The sequence below is a fragment of the Pipistrellus kuhlii genome, unplaced genomic scaffold (genome assembly GCF_014108245.1).
Source record: "Pipistrellus kuhlii isolate mPipKuh1 unplaced genomic scaffold, mPipKuh1.p scaffold_m20_p_12, whole genome shotgun sequence".
Taxonomy (NCBI): domain Eukaryota; kingdom Metazoa; phylum Chordata; class Mammalia; order Chiroptera; family Vespertilionidae; genus Pipistrellus; species Pipistrellus kuhlii.
In genome coordinates, this window is record NW_023425427.1 from 3480596 (window position 1) to 3499373 (window position 18778).

An 18778-nucleotide genomic window follows, 5' to 3' on the forward strand; every position below is an offset into this window, starting at 1 on the left:
AAAGATGGAATGAAATTAAAAGGAAGCCACTGAAGTGAGCCCTGACCCAATAGGACCGGTGTCCTTAAAAGAAGAAGCTATTAGGACACAGACACACACAGAGGGGCAGTCATGTGAACACACAGGGAGAGATGGCCATCTACAAGCAGAAGAGAGGGCTCTGGAGAAATCAACCCTGCCACACCCCCAGCCCAGACTCCTAGCCCCCCGCACCTGTGAGCAATGAATGTTGTTAGACCACTCCGTCTGCGGTACTTGGCTTCAGCAGCCCCAGCAAGCTAATACGGATCAGACAGACACAGAGGTTGAAAGTTCAGGGCATATTCAGGCCACAATGAGAAACTCATTGTTTCAGGACAGCCGGAACCGTAGGGGATGATACGGACCTTACAATGCCACCTCCAAAGGCATCACCTGCATCGCATTTGCCCCTGAAGCAAGCCAATGCACGCTCACACCGAGTCCAGGCCTGCGGAGGCGGAAGGCGGAGGCAGCACTCACCTCTCTCTAGGCAGCTGGTGGTTGGGATTGTGGCGGCAGCGGACGCTGAGGCCAAAGAGCTTGCGGGCGGTGCGCTGGATCTTCTGCCGCTGGGCCTCCATGGAGCTCTGCAGGAGCTTGTAGCGGTTCTGCAGGTCCCAGTCGTTGCCCCAGTGCTGATGGATGCTCCCGATGGTCAGGAAGTGGTTGCTGGGCAGACGCTTCATAAACGATTTAAACTCATCTGGTGGGAGACAAAGGCCAGGAGAGAAGGCTGAGCCTGCAAGCCCCAGCTGAGGTCGCTCACCAAGAAAGTGGGCCTGCAAGTAACACTGACTGGCCAGAGGCCCGGGGAGCAGGGCGCTCGCCTGCTCGGCGCCCAGGAGGGGTGCAGAGGCCCTGTGTCAATAGGAAGGCTCTTTGGCTTTGCTGCTCCAGGAGGGGCCCTGCATCCTGCTGACGACAAACTTGTGTCATCTGAGTGCCACCTGGATAGCAATACCCACATATCACATGTGTTTTTATTTACTCAGAACCCATTACACCCAATTTTTGTCCAATTCTACATAGGAAACCACGTGCCTCCAGTAGGATGGGGGCTGTAAAAATAAGTATGATGGAAGCAATGTTAATAAATCCTAGCCAGCCCTAACCGGTTTGGCTCAGTGGATAAGAGCATCAGCCTGCAGACTGAAGGGTCCCAGTCTGGTCAAGGGCATGTACCTTGGTTGCAGGCACATCCCCAGTAGGAGGTGTGCAGGAGGCAGCTGGTCAATGTTTCTCTCTCATCGATGTTTCTAGCTCTCTATCCCTCTCTCTTCCACTCTGCAAAAAAAAAAAAAAAAAAAAAAAAAAAAAAAAAAAAAAAAAAATCAATAAAATATATTTAAAAAAAAACAAATAAGTTCTAGCCAGATATAGTGCCCTGCTGCAAGACCAAACCCCTGTACCTGCTCTCATTCTGAAATACAGAGAAGGAGCAAAGGGTCGATAGGTGTTAAAAGCACATTTGCACCACCTTCTCTCCGATGTGGTCTTCAGGTGTGACGGAGAGCTGAAAGGATCTGCCTCCCCACTGTGGAACCTAGTCTAACGGGAAGTCGTGTGTGCATGCCATCTTATGTCAAGTCCCATTGGGGTACTCCAGCTTAAGAGATGTGAACCAACTCCAGAGCCTCCAGGGGAAGGTCTGTGCCTGCGTGATGCTAAGTTTCCCAGTGTCAGCAAGAGCTACGACTTGACACAGACTCAGAAATTATCTGGGTCAGCTCTCTCGCTCTGCACACAGGGGCACTGCAGTGCACAGTGAGGGAAGGACTTTCTGGAGGTAGAACAGCCCGTGAGGGCCACAGGCAGGAATAAAAGCATAGCTGCTGTTTTCCCATCCAATTCCTACTGGCCTGCCGCGGCGATGCCCCCTTCAACTTTTGGAAAAAAATAAAGAATTAAGAGGTTAATTTTTTTTACAGGAAAAAAGGTAAAGTGATTAGGATGGAGATATATATATATACATATATATATATATCTCCATCCTAAGCCTAATATTTTCACTTTGTGCTACAAAACCCATAAGAAAATTTCAGGTATAATAGGCATTCATTTTATTTTTAAAAAATGCTTACATAGCTCTCTGTAAGCATCAGGCTCAGTCTTAAACACCTAACACATATAAGTGATTTTATAGCAAACTTGTGAAGTGGATGCTTTCAGTGCGCCCTTTCATAAGAAACTGAGGCACAGAGAAGTTCATTAACTTGTCAACGTCACACAGCCAGTAATAACAGATTCAGAGCTCTAGACTGTCTCCAAATCCGATGCTCTAAGTTAACATATAACACATACTCTCTATGCAAAAAGAGGATCCTGGGAGAAACAATGAAATAAAAGGTGCTAAAAACACGCGTACAGGAAACCCATTTCTGATTCCAGGACTCGGGCTCCTCGTTCCGGGCAGCCAGACATGTGTGCCTGCAAACTGCATCTCGCCCACCCACAGCTGTGTGACCTTATTCTCTCAACGCTTCAGTGTCTCCATCTGTCAAGCAGGTATAATGCATGTAATTTAAATGTTGAGAGGGTGACAGGGAACAGTATCAGCCTAAATAGCTCCCAAATCCAAAAAGTGCTCCTGGGATGGTTGCGGGACATGGAAAGGATAAAACAGGCCTGCACGGATTGATGTGTTCAGTGCACAGGCTGCAGGCAGGGCACTGGGCTCCCCTCTGCTGCTCTTGCCAGCCCAGTGCTCCTCCCATGGAAGACACACAGCTTACCGTATTTTTCGGACCATAAGGCGCACTTTTTTCCCCCCCAGAAGTGGGGGGGAAAAGTCCCTGCGTCTTATGGTCCAAATATAGCCTACACATATACTTTAAAAAAAAAGTTTTTTTACTTGCCCAGCTCTGTGTGGTCTCTGTGTGCTTGCCCGGCTCTAAAATGGTTCTAAATGCTGCTGTTTACTTTACAGGGTTGATTACATGTGTTTATGACTGTGATGTTGGGTTTTAATGCACATAAAATATTTTAGGACACTATTTGTTTCAGAATCTTATTTTCTTCATTTCCCTTCTCTAAAAACTGGTGCGTCTTATGGTCCGAAAAATACGGTATCCTATAAGCACAGCTCATCCTACAGACACAGCTCATCCTACAACACAGCTCATCCTACAGACACAGCTCAATCTATAGACACAGCTCATCCTACAGACTCAGCTCATCCTATAGACACAGTTATCCTATAGACATAGCTCATCCTACAGACACAGCTCATCCTATAGACACAGCTCATCCTACAGACTCAGCTCATCCTATAGATACAGCTCATCCTATAGACTAGCTTATCCTACGGACACAGCTCATCCTACAGGCACAGCTCATCCTATAGATTCAGTTCATCCTATAGACACAGCTCATCCTATAGATACAGCTCATCCTATAGACACAGCTCATCCTACAGACTCAGCTCATCCTATAGATACAGCTCATCCTATAGACTAGCTTATCCTACGGACACAGCTCATCCTACAGGCACAGCTCATCCTATAGATTCAGTTCATCCTATAGACACAACTCATCCTATAGATACAGCTCATCCTATAGACTCAGTTCATCCTATAGACACAGCTCATCCTATAGATAACAGCTCATCCTATAGATACAGCTCATCCTACAGATGGTTCTGCTGACCTGTAGGGAGGTAACAGTCCTTTCAATGAACCTGAATTTGGGTCAGATAAGAAAAAGTAATTTAAACGTTAAGATGATTTACTTTCTTGACTAAAAGTGGAAGATTCCCTCCCAGCAAGGACAGGCAGACCCCCATCTCTGTGTGTGAAGTTGGCCCTGTTTGACCACCAACACTCCCTGTCCATCAAGGCATCGATGGCGTTTACCTTTGGCTGGTTGAGAATCCTTGGCATTACCTGGTACAGGCTCATTAAGGCTACAAGCTCAACATGAGGAGGAAAAGGCAGACAGAAGCCACACGTACATGGGTGGGTGGATGCATCTGACTCAACGGGGAAAAGCCTTTTTCAAATGGCTAAGCACGCAGTACCTAGAGTGAATACATGCTACAGTGGGGAAGAGCATGCACCAATGACTCCCATGGACCCCCCAGCTCACTCTGCAGCATCTCACCTCTCTTGTTCCCTCACCCAGCCGCCCTCTCATAGCAGCTGCTTTTCCTTGGGTATAAAGATTCTACTCTAAAGACCCTTCTTGCTCGTGCACATGGCTGCTGTTCCCCTCTGCTGATTAGCAATGGGGAGAATCTCTTTGCAAAAGCATTTAATCAATTGCTTCTTTTGTTTGAGGCCAAATAGTCATCGCCATCCTTTTCCATCCTGATCCCCTCCCTTTGCTGCATTCCCAGGACTTTAAATGGACTAATGGGTGCAGGTTCCTAAGGCACCCACAGCTCCCCGGAGTTGAGTGACCTTCTAAGAGCAGAGTCACTAATGCGTTGTGAGCGCTCAGGGTTGGCTGGGAACTCAGAGTTCATGGTAACCAGTGGTTTCCAAACACAGCTCCATGGAGCTCGGCTTCTATCAGCGGTACACAGTGCTCCGAGGTATGATTCTGTTTGATCAAAGGGTTTCTTGGCTACATATTTAAATAAATTAAAAAATTAAACACATAAACATGTCCTCTCATTTATTAGATGAGGGAACGGAGGACTGGGGGAGGGAGTGGAATTAATAAGGTACAAGAGCTGCTGTGAGCACTGGGTTTGGAACTGGGGATTCCATTACCGACTCTGCCATTTGCTATGTAACCCTGGGGAAGGCACTGGGTCTTGGCACCCTCCCTGCTCTACAATATAAGAACACCATTACTTACTTTAATGCAGTTCTCGTAATAGATTTAAGGAATATAAAGTTGTTTTAAAACAGTAATGCTCTCTCTATATGTCCATTTACTTAACAGATATCTGAGTACAAATTATAGGCCGTTATTTGGCATCTCTTCGTGGAAGTCTCGAGGATTCCCAAGCTTTCGTGTCCGAAACAGAATCCTCAGTTTTCTTTCCAAAGCTTGCAGGGTGTTCTAGCTCGGCGAATGGCACCCACATCCATCAAAGTGCCTGACGAATATGCCCAAAAAGAGTTCTGGGGATCTCCTCCCGCCCTTCCTTTCTGAAGTACTGCTAATTGTCCCTTGTAAACAGCTCAGCATCTCTGCATACTTCCCACTGTTGCTCCCTGTGCCATGGTCCTAGCCTACATCACAGGCACATCCCCTAGGTGCCTGGGGTGGCCTCCCATTGGTTGGGTGCCCACCCTCTGACCTCTGGCCCCAGGCAGACACATGGACCCTGCTCTCCCCCAGTGACCTCCCGGACTCCTGACCATGCCAACCTCCAGCTCTCTAGCTTCTCATTCTCCACACAGATGTGATTAAAATGTCAATGCCTGGCATGGTGATATGAATAATGCTTGGCTTTCCCATTAACCAGAAGCTGTGTGAGGACCAAGATTCAACTTGGCACCTCAGCCAAGTTGTGTTCTTAGGTGACTGACTTTCCTCCTTGGGACCATGGGAAGCAGTGACTTCCAGCTTTGACAGTTGGTGAGTTATTTGGATATCTACATCAATATCTACATATAGATGTGCAAAGACATAGACATATATGCACATGTATGTGTGTTTCTTGATTTAGATATACTCACAGACTCAAGGAATTCATACAAATACATTGAACTCTCCATTCTGCAGAGGCATTTTATGTGCTACGTTGCTTCTCTCTCTGTCTTCCGGGTACATCAGAGACATCCATCACAGGCCCACAAACCTGACTGCACTGTTCATTATTCCATCCAGTGGAGCTATTGAGTGCCTACCCCCTGACAGCTACAAGACCCTGCCCTGGACTCTCCAAAGAGAAGGGGGGAAGGAAGGGCCTCAGTGAGTGTTCTTTCCTGGCCACCCTCACCCCAGTGAGACAGCTGCCTTTTCTAGGCTTAGCTCAGGGACATTCGTGCAGCAGAACTAAGCCAGCTCTCTACCTGAATTCTCCAGGTCCTTGTAAGCCTCCGCCCAGGACTTGGCCATGTTGGCCAGCGTGTACTCCATGATCTGGATGTCGGTGATGGGGCAGTTGCACTGCGGGAACTCCTCGGCACACTGGCATCGGCACTGGCTGTTCTGGCACACGTACTCGCCCTCGCCATTGCACATGATGTAGCTCAGGGCCGACTGGACAAACTTCTCTTGCAGATATGGAGGGAAGATAATCTGCAGGCCTGTTTGAGAGGAGCAAGACGGGGAGATGGAAAGGTTAGAAAAGGTGTTTCATTAACAGCTTCCAAAGGTGACGGGAGGAATCTGAAGCTGTTAGCTTCCTCCCAGTGTGTCGTAACCAAAATATCTCGGAGCCTGCCTCCATCCAGACAGGGCATAATCGGCAAGGCCCCTGGCTGCATTGCTTCTACTTAAAACCTCTCAGGTCATGACCTTGGCCATCTCTGAAAGGCAGGTTCTATTCCATTTTATTAGGACTGAGATCTGGGATAAACCTTTTCCATTTGGGGAGGAGAAAACAGAAAGCAGAAGATTACTGTTGCGTTGTGTTTTTTTTTTCTTATTTTTTTCATTTCCTTTTCCTTTCTTCAAAAATTTATGAGCCCTATTTATGAAGCACAGGTCCTGAGCTAGGCACTAGGTCTAGAAAGATAAAGAAGACGCGATCCCAGTCTCTGGGGAGTTTACAGTATAATCAGCGGAGAAAGACACAGACACACATCATCCTATCACAGCTTTATAGACCTGAAACAGGGAGGGCCGGGGGAGGCGTCGGGCAGAGAGGACTGCAAATAACCCTGCCCCGAGAGCAGGGGAATCTTTGTAGAGGAGATGGTACTGGGCTGGTTGAAAAGCGAATCAGAGATCATCATGTACAGAGAACAGGAAGCACATTCTGAGGAGGGGAACAGCAAGAACAAAGACAGAATGCGAATGAAATGAGTTTGGCTGGGGGGGAGGGGGAGGAGGAGGGGTGAGAGGCCTGCAGTAGGAGAACAGGTTTTAGAGAAGAGCAGATGCCAGAGTGCAGAGATCTTAATCATATGCTAAGGAATTTTAACTTCATTCTGCAGATACTTTGGTGAATTTCAAGGTAAGACTGATATTTGAAGAGAGATATAGTTTCATAAGACCACTGTATCATTAAAAAATAAAATACTAGTATTACTCCTGGCCAGTGTGGCTCGGTTGGTTAGGCATCATCCCATATACCAGGAGGTTGCCAGTTGGATTCTAGGTCACGGCGCATGGTCAGTTGTGGGCTCAACCCCTGCTCGGGGAGGCGGCATGCAGGAGGCAGCCCATCCAATCGATGTTGTGCTCTCACATCGATGTTTCTCTCTCCCTCTTCTTTCTTCTCTACAAATCAATAAACTATTCTATATATATATATATATATATATATATATATATATATATATATATATATATAGAATAGTTTATTGTTCTAAAAATGAAGAAGCCAGGGCCCACCAATGTGACTGACCTGTGGTTGGTTATAGGAATAGCATTGTTGACCACAGCTCATGATTTTTTCTCTATAATTGCTAATCAGTCTTATTCCTCAGAGCCAATGGTGGAGAGTGGTTGATCTTTGCATGAGCACTACTCCTACTCCTTTAATCCTGAAATGTCAGCATAGCAGACTATTACTGCCCAGATAGGAGGACAACTTGGGGCTAAATTTGTTCATTAACGTACTTTCACCGGGGACCTTCTTCTGCACCTCGTTTGGAGCTGCTAACAGTTTCAGCCACCAATGCATGTTAGCCTAATGGTTTTACTACCCACTGTGTAAAAGAGAGCTGTCATTCGGATTAAAGTTTTATCACTCATGCTTCAGGGACACCCCCTACCCTGCTAGTTGGGGATGTCAGCGTTTCTCTCATTCTCTACTTCCCAGTCATGTGTCTAGATTTTTATCTTCTCCTCTCTCACCTTCAAATTATTTTTTAAAAATGAAGCCCCATCATTTTGACTTGTCTTCAGATGACTTCTCAAAAGACTATCTGAGAGGGGCATTGTGGGAAGGAAGCTATTGCCTGGAGCATGCCATATGGTGGGAAACCATAATAAGGTCGGTAAAAGCTGGGCACCACTGGAGTCAGCCTCCTCTTCTTCCTGCCTTAATCATCTCAAACAAGTTATTCCACCTCTGGAAGGCTCCACTCTCTCCTCTATAAAATGGGAATATTTTGAGTACCTACATCAGAAAGGAGGACTAAGTGAAAGAATTCCTGTAAAATTTCTAGACCAGTTCCTGGCACATAACAAGCAAACAGTAAATGTTAATGGCTCCTATTTTTGATGATGATGGTGATGATGTTCCTCCTTTGATTAAAGTCTTTTAAAGTTTCAGCAGAACCTACAGAATAAATGAATAGCTGTCAGTATTTAATCAGAAATAGACAGTTCTGTGGAATCTAATGAAGAAAATAAACTGATGAACAAAATAGATCCAGAGACACAGAGACATGGAACAGACTGATGAATCTCAGAGGAAAGATGGGAGTGGGTTGGTGAGGAGAGATTAACCTGAGAACTAGAAGTCTGGCGCACAAATTCGTGTGCAGGTGGGGTCCTCTGGGTAGCCTGCAGGAATGGGCCGAAACCACAGTCCAATGCTGCCTACAGCTCCTACCTTCTGCTCCTGCTCATCCCAACCCCACTGTGCCTACTGTGGGCTTGTGCCCAATCAGACCCAATTGGGAGAGACTCGCACTGTAGCAGCAATGCTCACCAGCCGTGAGCCCTGAATCTGGTGCCCTCCCAACGAGAGTGGCCTGCAGGATTGGGCAGAAACCAGCTCTCCAACATCCCCTGAGAGGTCCCAGATTGCAAGAGGCGCAGGCCAGGCTGAGGGACCCCACCAGTGCATGATTGGGCCGGGGAAGAGATCACTGGAGGGCTCCAGGGTGTGTCCAGCCCTTCTTGCACAGTCCTGATTGGCCGGACCCCACCAGCAAGCTAACCTACCAGTCAGAGCGTCTCCCCCCTGGTGGTCAGTATATGTCATAGAAACTTGTTGGCCAGTTGACTGTCTGCCCCCTGTTGGTCAGTGTACATCATAGCAAGCAGTTGAGCAGCCTTAGCTGCTCATTAGCATATTACACTTTGATTGGTTGTTCAGTTGTTCTGCCCTTTGGTCTATTTGCATATTATCCTTTTATTATATAGGATATGCATAGCCCATGGACACAGACAATAGTGTGGTTAAGGCCTGGAGGGTGTGCCTGAGGGGCGGGGAGGGGTCAATAGGGAAAAAAGGAGGACATCTATAATACTTTCAAAATTAAAGACAAATTTAAAAATGAAATAGACACTTTAGATATTTCAAAAGAAGTAGGGTTTAGAAATCTATGCCTGTTTAGCCGGCGATGGAGGGAGACTATTCAGGAGGGTGGATCCTCCATGAGTATGTCTGGAAGGCATGCTGGCAGATAGGGTGGTACAGCTTGGGCACTGAGCTTCAGCAAGCCTAGGTGAGGTCCACACCAATGAGCAAGGGGTCCTTGTGAATTCGAGTGACTGCTCTGAAGAACTTACTTTACAGGGATACAATACGAACACCAAAAGGTGGGCAAGACAAATCAAACTCACCAGAAAAGTCCCTTCTAAGCCACATCTACAATTCTTTCTGAGTATGCATTCTTGAGCCATTTTATCTGTCTCACAATTTTCACTTCCAAAGCAAAATTTATTTTTAGCTGATCCCAATCCCCTATAGGCTGCTGCATCTATGGATTGGGGTTAACTTTCTGTTGCTTAAAGGAACTCTATAGACTATACTCACAGCCCTATTTTTCTAGCTTGCTCATCACTTTCTTTTTCCCTTTTGTAGGGGATAACATATTCTATTCTTGGTCCTAGCCCAAAAGGAATTTGGGGAGAGCATTTTTAGAAAACTGCGTCAAATCGTTTCTCCTTTTGGCAACAATACAAAAGGCAATATTACCTACCCCACTTAATGCACCGAAGGCAGATAAAGTTTGGGAGTGGGGGGTTTCGGGGAGCAACTGAAACACAAAACTGGTTACTCTTTAAAAATGGAAACTCAGGACACGTGAGCTGTCTCTGAGGCAGAACCTCCTGGGCAAATTTGAAAGAGAATAATGAAGACATAGCAATTAAAAAGCACTTTTCTGCAAAATGTCATTACTGTTTAAAGTTACATAACCGTTTCTCCAGCAGCGGAGGTTCACACAGCAGTCACCGCCAGCGCCTCTCCCAGTGACCTGGGCCCAACAAAGAGGCCCATTGCTGACCTCCAAGACGGGCGCCTGAGTCCTACGGGCTTCAATGGGCGTCGTAAATAACTTGGAGGGGGATTTGGCCTCTAGAAGGACTGTGTGAAAGATATACAGCTGCTGGCTGGGTTGGAATATTCTGTCCCCACAGTTCCCAAAGCCACACACACACACACACACACACACACACACACACACACGGAAAGAAAAACAGAGGAAATGGGAGAGGGAGATAAAGGCCATCATTATTGCTAAGCATATAAATTTTGCTTCACAAAACCCAGGAAGGCAATAGTTGAAGGTTTCATTTGAATACCATTTCGCCCACACTGAACATATGGAATTCCCCCTGTCCCTCAATCACATTATACTTTGAAAAAAAAAAAATCTTGTTAGACTTTAAAATGGAATGTTTCAGTATTCCCCAGAGAGAATGGGCAATGTAGATGTGAAAACACCCACGTCATCTTCTCACTTCCTGCTTTTTTGCCCATTTTCTTCAGACCTCCCTCCCACCTCACGTCCAGCATGTACATCTCGCAGCATTTCTTGCATTTTCCATACAGACTGAAATAGGATTTCTCCTTCTCTCTGGCACATGGTACAATAGCTCTATCTCCTTGCCTTTCTCCTTCCTCTGATCTCTTAGTAGTATCTTCTTTATTCGGAACACACCAGGCATCCTGCCCTTTTGCAGTCCCTCCATGTGCCAGTCATGTCATTTATATAGTCTGTGCACTTACCCATCCTGAGCCTAGAATATTCTTTCCCGGATCTCTGCATGAATGCCTTGTTTTGCAGGCATTCTGACCTTCCCAGACCACCCAAGTTAAAATGCCTCTTCTGTTTTCTTCATAGCATTAGTTACTTACTGAAATTATCCTACTTGTTTGTTCTCATGTTTATTTTCGCATCTCCCACCTCCTCCCCCACATTAAAAAGTGGGCTTTAAGGGGCAGGCCTTGCCCATCCACTACAGACCTGAGTATAAATCATGGCCAAGCCCAGTGTGAGCTCCATGAACTCATTTGTTAAATGGAAAAAAACACCACCAACAATCCTCTTTTTGATCCCAATGGAAAAAAAACATGTTGCCTCATCTAATTTAGAAGATGCTAGCATTCAAAAGTTTCACAGCTAAAGTAACAAACTTGGGACTCAAATCCAGGAATTCCTACTGAGTTCTGAAACAGGGGAGGGTCCTTCCACATCCCAGTGGGAAAATGGAGACAAAATCCTGGCCTCATGTTCCCATGGCAGCTCTGGCGCAGAGTGGCCTCTGGAAGGTTATAGCCTCTCTAAAGTTTCTTGCCTGAGTCGTAAAAATCTAAAGAATCACTTCCAGGGCAGTTATGAGAGTAAATGAGGGGAGAAAGGCAAAAACACCACTTCAATAAGAACATGGCTATCTTGAGCTGAATGTATGCATTTCCCCAGTACTCCTATGTTGAAACCCTCACCTCCCCATATGATAGAATTAGGGGGTGAGGAATTTGAGAGGTTATTAGGTCATGTGGGTGAGGCCTCCATCATAGGATTAGTGCCCATATAAGAAGAGGAAAACACAAGAAAGCTCTCTCCCTCACTGCCTCATTTCATTTTTCCTTCCTTCCTTCCTTTATTCCTTCCTTCCTCCCTCCCTCCTTTCGCCCCTTCTTTCCTTCCTTCCATTTTTTTCTTCTTTTTTTCCTTCTTCTTCTCCCTTCCCTTATTTCCATGCATATTGCTTAACCCATACTATGTGCCAGGTACCCTGCCATGATTACAAGGGTGAAGAAGGCAAGCAACTCCCTGCCTTTGCAGATCTCACAGTATAGGAAGAGAGACAGGTGTGTAACCAAGCAGCCTGCATGCAGTGAGACCAGTGCTGTACCAGAAGTGCAAGGTTGCTTGGGAAATAAGAGAAAGAACAAGTAACCCAGGGTGAATAGGGGTACTCAAAGAGGCTCTCCTAGAAGAAGAGACATGTAGCCGGAGACCTAATGGATTAACAGAAATTAGGGAATGAAAGATCCATGTGTAGAGTCATCTAGAAAATGAAAACAACATGGACAAAGGTCTCAGGTGGTAGAACTTCCAATTAAGACCCAACTTAGCAATTTTCTCTGAATACGGTTCACCTTTTTTTTTTCCTTGCTTGTTTCCAAGTTCCCTAGAGAAAAGAAGAAAGAGTTCTGATGCCTCAGAGAACATCACAACTCTAAAGGGAAGAATGAAACAGAGGAGATATCTGTCACTCATTAGGGGAACAGCACTTCTTATAGCAACAAAAGTCAAGAATCCTTGTTCCTTACAGACAGGGAATATATCTGAAATTCAGGAGGGGGAAAAAGAGAAGGGCTCACTGTGCTGTTGAGTTTTGACCACTGGGGTTGGGGGGCCGCTAAAGTAAAAAGAACTTTCAGGGAAACCCTACCTTGGATTCCTGGAGACCTTCCATAATGTTGTCAACACTATTATTGTCTAAAGAAAGCCCCTGATTTAGGAGACTGTACTCAGTGAGGCTGGGGAGCATTTCATTAAGGTTTGGAAAAGAAGACCCAATCAACAAAAGCTAAAAGTGCCCCTAAGACTTGCGATTGTAGTCCTACCTTCCTCTCTGACCCAGATCCTGCTCTTTTGTCAATAAGGAATTGTTAGCCTCTTCTTCCCTCCTTCTATGGTAGTACACAGGGAACTGTTGGAGGAGATGCTTCCTACCTTCTAAGGACATAGTGGGGCTATTTGGAGGTTCAAAACTAAAGTACAAAATCCAAAAATAACAGATAAAAATGTAATTGATAATTAAAACATAAAACATAGCATCAGGCCTGGTCCATATAGCATCAGACCATATTTAATAAACATATTTCAAATATTGACTGTCAGTGATCTAATATGAAGATGAAAGAGAATACACCTGGAGACAATAATTATGGAAGACTTTGTGATGTGTGTAGGATGTGGGTAGAGTCTATGAGGATGGCCTTGAATAGATAAAGGGCAGCCACTGTGTTCCATGCAGAGGGGTTGCCATAAGCAAAGATTAGTAGGTGAATACTTTGGATCAATCTAAGCCTTGTTTAAAGCAAAGAACCTATATCTTCCTGTGTTTCCCCCCTCATCTTTGTTTTATTTTAATTTATACCTTAATTGCTGAACATAGTACTGTTTTTGATGGATTCACTCTTTTTCTGACCTATTTTATTAAATATAAATGCATGATCTCATACAGTGCTAAGAGGAAGAGATAACATACAAGTTAGGTTCTATTTTGGTTGAATATAAACAGTTTCCTATCCTGTTCTTGCATCAGACTATGGCCCCCTGTAGATATTTCTGAGCCCTATACAAGTTCCAGCTGTTATCTTGTATCTGCTAAGTTCTGCTTGTCAAATTCTGTCTATCTCTGAAAAGCAGGAGGTGGGAAGAATAACAAGGACTGCACCTTGTGCACAAAGTCATCCTGATCCCCTTCCTTGTGAAAGCCCAGGGATTTCAGACTGGCAGATAGAGGACTTTATGGCTCCAACAGCCATTCTGAACTCGAGCGTAATGAAAGCATGCAGGTCAATTACCCATCTGTTTGTGTTTCTATTGCTATGAATTACGGTATCCATTGCTGACAGCTCATTGGAGTGGAATGAAAATAAGACAATAATTCACCGGGTGAAACTGTGCAGAAAGGGCAAAAAGGCTATGATCTCATTCAGAAGTTCAGCCCTGTCTCCCTGATGGGTCATTTGCTCTCTGGGAAATAAAGGCAGCTGCTACCTGGGGGAAGAATGGGTGGGTTTTGGTGCCCCCTTCTGGAGAGAGTAACCTTTTGTGTTCCTACATATCCTCACCTCTTCTGTGGAATCATGGAGTAGACTTGGAACCACTGGGTGAAAAATGCAGGGAAGTGAAATTCAGCAGGATAGCACCAATGCCTTTTTAACTATCAGAGTTCTGAGGTTTGATGAAACAGGTCACTTTAGTAGATAGAGGACTCCTTTCTCATCATTGAAAGTGTGCAAACAGAATTGAAAATTGACACAGGAAGAATGCTCTAAAGCAGCGTTTTTCAAACGCTGTTCCGGGGCACACTAGTGTGCCGTGAGATGTTGCCTGGTGTGCCGTAGGTGCAGACAAGACGAGAATTTTATAATTTTTCACTATTTTGTTTACTTAATATTTCATAATAAAGTAATTATAAAATACTTTCTTTGTGTTTATTTGATTCCTATTCAAGAGAATTACTTTATATATAGTCAATATAGGCACAGAGTTAAATTTTTTAACATTTTCTAATGGTGGTGTGCCTCGTGATTTTTTTCATGAAACAAGTGTGCCTTTGCCCAAAAAAGGTTGAAAAACACTGCTCTAAAGAACCCAAGTTACAAATGGCTCATGGTAGATTGGATTATCATTAACTCATACTCAGTGCCCCTCCTTGAAGTATCCCCCTTTTGAAAACATTACCCACCCCCACCTTCTGAACTCAGGTGTGTTCACATGATATGTTTGGGCCAATGCAATGGGATGGAAGTGATGTGTGCAACTTCCAAAAGGAAGTTATAAGAACCAACATGCAATTCCAAGTCAGGGCATATGGCCAGGTTGCATACTTGATCCCCAGTGTGGGGGTCTCCACAAGGCAGCCAATCAATGATTTTCTCTCATCACTGATGTTTCTATCTCACTCTTACTCTCCCTTCCTTTCTGAAATATATATATATATATATATATATATATATATATATATATAACATAAAACATAGCATCATGCCTGGTCCATATAGCATCAGACAATATTTAATAAATATATTTCAAATATTGACTGTCAGTGATCTAACATGAAGATGAAAGAGAATATATATATATATATATATATATATATATATATATATATATATATATGTTTTTAAAAAGACCAACATGTGGGTCCATCAGGTTTTCTTTGCCCATTCCCACAGGAATAGCCATGGTCCATATGGAGGCCAACAGACAAGCAGAGTCACTGACAACTATGACCACATAAAAAAGGAACCCATCCTCTTGCCAACCACTGAGATTCAGGTATTGTTTGTTAGCACAGCATAACCTGGCCTACACTGACAAACACAGAAGCTGGAAAACTATGACCCAGGAGTGAAATTAACCCACCACCTATTTTTATAAATTGGCTGCACTGGAGCACAGTCACTCAGATTGAACTATTGCCTACAGTTACGTTCACAGTGCAATGAAAGAGTTGAGTACTTGCAACAGAGACCAAGGGTGGCCTACAAATCCTAAGACCATTCTGGCTCTTTCCTGAAAAACTCTGCCAGCCCTGGACAAACTGCTCATTGATATTCTTTCAACCTTGATTTTCTTTTTTAAATATATTTTATTGATTTTTTACAGAGAAGAAGAGAGAGGGAGAGTTAAAAACATCGATAAGAGAGAATCATCGATCAGCTGCCTCCTGCACACCCCCCACCGGGGATGCGCCCACAACCATGGCACGTGCCTCTGACCGGAATCGAACCTGGGATCCTTCAGTCCGCAGGCCGACGCTCTATCCACTGAGCCAAACCAGTTTCAACTCAACCTTGATTTTCTAAGAGTCTACTCTGTGCTTCCATTCACTCATGTAGCAAGATAAGATCAATGAGTGATCTTCACGTGTCAGACACTCCAGGCCCAGGAGAAAAGATGGGGAAGTAGAAACAAAGTCCTGGCTCTCATTGACCTTACCTTTCAGTGAGGGAGATACACAAATAAACAAATAAATAAAAACAGAGGAGATTGGTCCTGACAAAAGGTGTTAGGAGCAGGGAGACATCTAAATGACAATTGTAATTTAAAAAAAAAAAAAAAATGAATATGCTCTACACTATGGAAATCACCAAGGCTTTTAAAATTAAATTTCATAAAATGTCAACATGAAGCTACCCTTTAGCTTTAAGAAGCTGATTCCATTTAAATTAATGCTTCTTCATAGAATTCATGATTTAAAAACAAACAAATTTGATATCTGTAAGCCTCCATGATGCCTCATCAGCAGATGTCTCCTGGTTCTTCCCTAACCTATGGCCTTTCCTCCTATACCTGCAGCTCCCTCGGCCTCTGCCCCTGAGTGCCGAGTTCTTGTCTGCTCCAAGTTTGGCCCAGCTGTCATTAACTGCATGACCTTGGGACATTGAGGCTGAGGCTTAACCTCTCTGATTCTCAGTTTCCTCATTAACGCTTCCCTTGTAGGGCTGGTGTCAACATTAAATGAACATTTCACGTTTTGATTATGGTAGTACCTTGACTTCATGATTGGATGTGTTTGTCAAATCATAGCACCTGTTTACCTCCAAAGGGTAAATGTTGCTGGATGTAAATTATACCTCATGAATTGGAAAACAAAATCAATAATATGACACATTATAGTTTTAGGACATGACAATTGTTCAACTAATGTCATTTCCTGGCCACGCCTGCTTTCTGTTGCTTTCTCTGGAGGCCTCTGGCAATCTCTGGCATCCCCCTGATGGCACGCAAAAGCAACTTGCACATAACTCAGATTTTAATAGAACACTGATCACATTGCATAATGTGTGTTTCTGTCCGTGTTCCTTCCCACCTGTGAGCTCCTTGAATGGAAAAGGCAATGCCTCGTTCATCTCCCATTTCCCTGTCGCCTGGCACATAAATGGGCACCGGTCAATGTGTTTGAAGGAAGGTGAGTCTAGATGGAATGTGCTTCAGAGAGGGCTGTGCTTCTCTGCTCTGTGCCTAGCATGCCCACCTCTCTGGAGCCATCCCTCATGAGCAGGATCTGCATCATTTTTCCCAACAGCACAGCTTGCAACCTGACGCTATTTTAACTTCAACTCAGTGGAGAGTCAGGTGCTCAAATGATACGAAAGAAGCTGGCTACTAATTTCAGCAGGTATTTCGTTCTGGATCCATAGCTATAAATTATGATTCTTGAGGAATATGACTGCTGTGTGTGTGTGTGTGTGTGTGTATGTGTGTGTGTGTGTGTTTGTGTGTATTTTAAATATTTCTTTGCATTATTTCCAGTGCTAGGTCACAGTTGATGTGCAAAAATAAATCTGCTCAATTAAGCAACTACTCAGAAAGTCCTTTTCCTCATCACTTTATTAAGTCAGGTGTTGTCCTAGATGCTGGAGATATGGAAAATGAATAAGACATGATTTCTGACCTCAAGAGGCAAGGAGATAGGATTGAACCCAAGTGGTCCAGCATTTGCCAAGCTGTATGCCACAGAATCATAAATCTGCGAATGTACCCGGAATCATATACCCTCAGGACACTCTGTGTATTTAATCCACCTCTTGAGACTCATAATGCACATTTGCACATTTAAAGCACTGAGAAGGACTGCAGTAAGTACGTAAGTAAAGTAAGTGCGGTTTATGTCATTTAATCCAGTGCTTCAGCATTATTGAGTTTCGTTAAGTTACCGTGTGGAAATAAATAACCTCAAAGTCTCAGTGACTTCTAACCACAACAGTTTTCTTATTGCTTGTTTCATGGTGGCAGGGCTTTGATTCTTCCCCAGAAGTCTCCTTCATTGTGGATCGGGCTGAAGGACAGCCTGTCAGGTATATGTCATTCATCTGTCAGAAGGAAAATAGCAAAAGCCAGGCCAATGTCTCCTGAGATGAGGCATGCATTTTGTCCTCTTACAGCCCATTGGCCAAAGCAAATCACATGGCCAAGTCCAATGTCAACTAGGTAAGAAGTGTGCACCTCCCACTGGACAGTACCACCGGTCACACAGCAATGCCCTGGCAATCCTCCAAGAGGAAGTGAACAACGCAATCCTGTAATCGACCACCAAGTACACTTATCTTTGTAGCAAACCTTTAAAAAATTTTTAATCATCATATCATTCAGCAATTCTACTCTTAAGGTATATACCCAAAAGAATTGTAGAGCATTGTCGATGTCCACAGCAGCAAAATGCACAGTGGTTGAAAAGTGGAGGCAACCTAACTGTCCATCAACCTATGACTCTGCACACAAAATGTAGTACAATCATAACAATGGAATGTAAGTTAGTATTGGAAAAATGAAGTACCGAGACATGTTGCCACATGGAAGAACCTTGAAAATACTTAGCAAGCCAGATATACAAAAAACACATATTGTATTATTTCATTGACGTGAAATATGCAGACTAAGAAAATCTACGGAGACAGAAAGCAGATTAATACTTGCCAGGGGCTGAATGGAGAGGGAATGGGGAATGACTGCTGAATGGATCCGAATTTCACATGTGGGGTGGAATTAAATAGTGATGACAGTTGCACAACAGTGCGAATATACTTAATGCCACTGAAGTGTGCATCTTAAAATGGTTACATAACCTTTATGTTATGTATATTTTACCACAATAAAAACTAAGATTCAAACCAAAACTGATTTGGCAGTCTGGATAAATTTAAATCAGTACATATGTGGTGAGTACCTACTAAGAGTGAAACACTGAAGTAAGGAGAAGCAGATGATAAATAAAAAGGGATGTGGTTTCTTCTCTCAGGAATCTTAATTACAATTTAGTA

The 18778-nt window shown here is 44.1% G+C and overlaps 1 protein-coding gene across 1 annotated transcript in view; it reads right to left on the reverse strand.

Moving 5' to 3' along the window:
- BRINP1 (BMP/retinoic acid inducible neural specific 1) overlaps positions 1 to 18778 on the reverse strand; it is a 147198-nt gene that overhangs the window by 25023 nt on the left and 103397 nt on the right. Inside the window, exons 6-7 of the mRNA XM_036432824.2 lie at positions 5988 to 6224; positions 502 to 724 (exon numbers count right to left, since the gene is read on the reverse strand). Of these exons, the coding sequence (XP_036288717.1) occupies positions 502 to 724; positions 5988 to 6224 (460 nt within the window). The remainder of the gene's footprint in view (positions 1 to 501; positions 725 to 5987; positions 6225 to 18778) is intronic.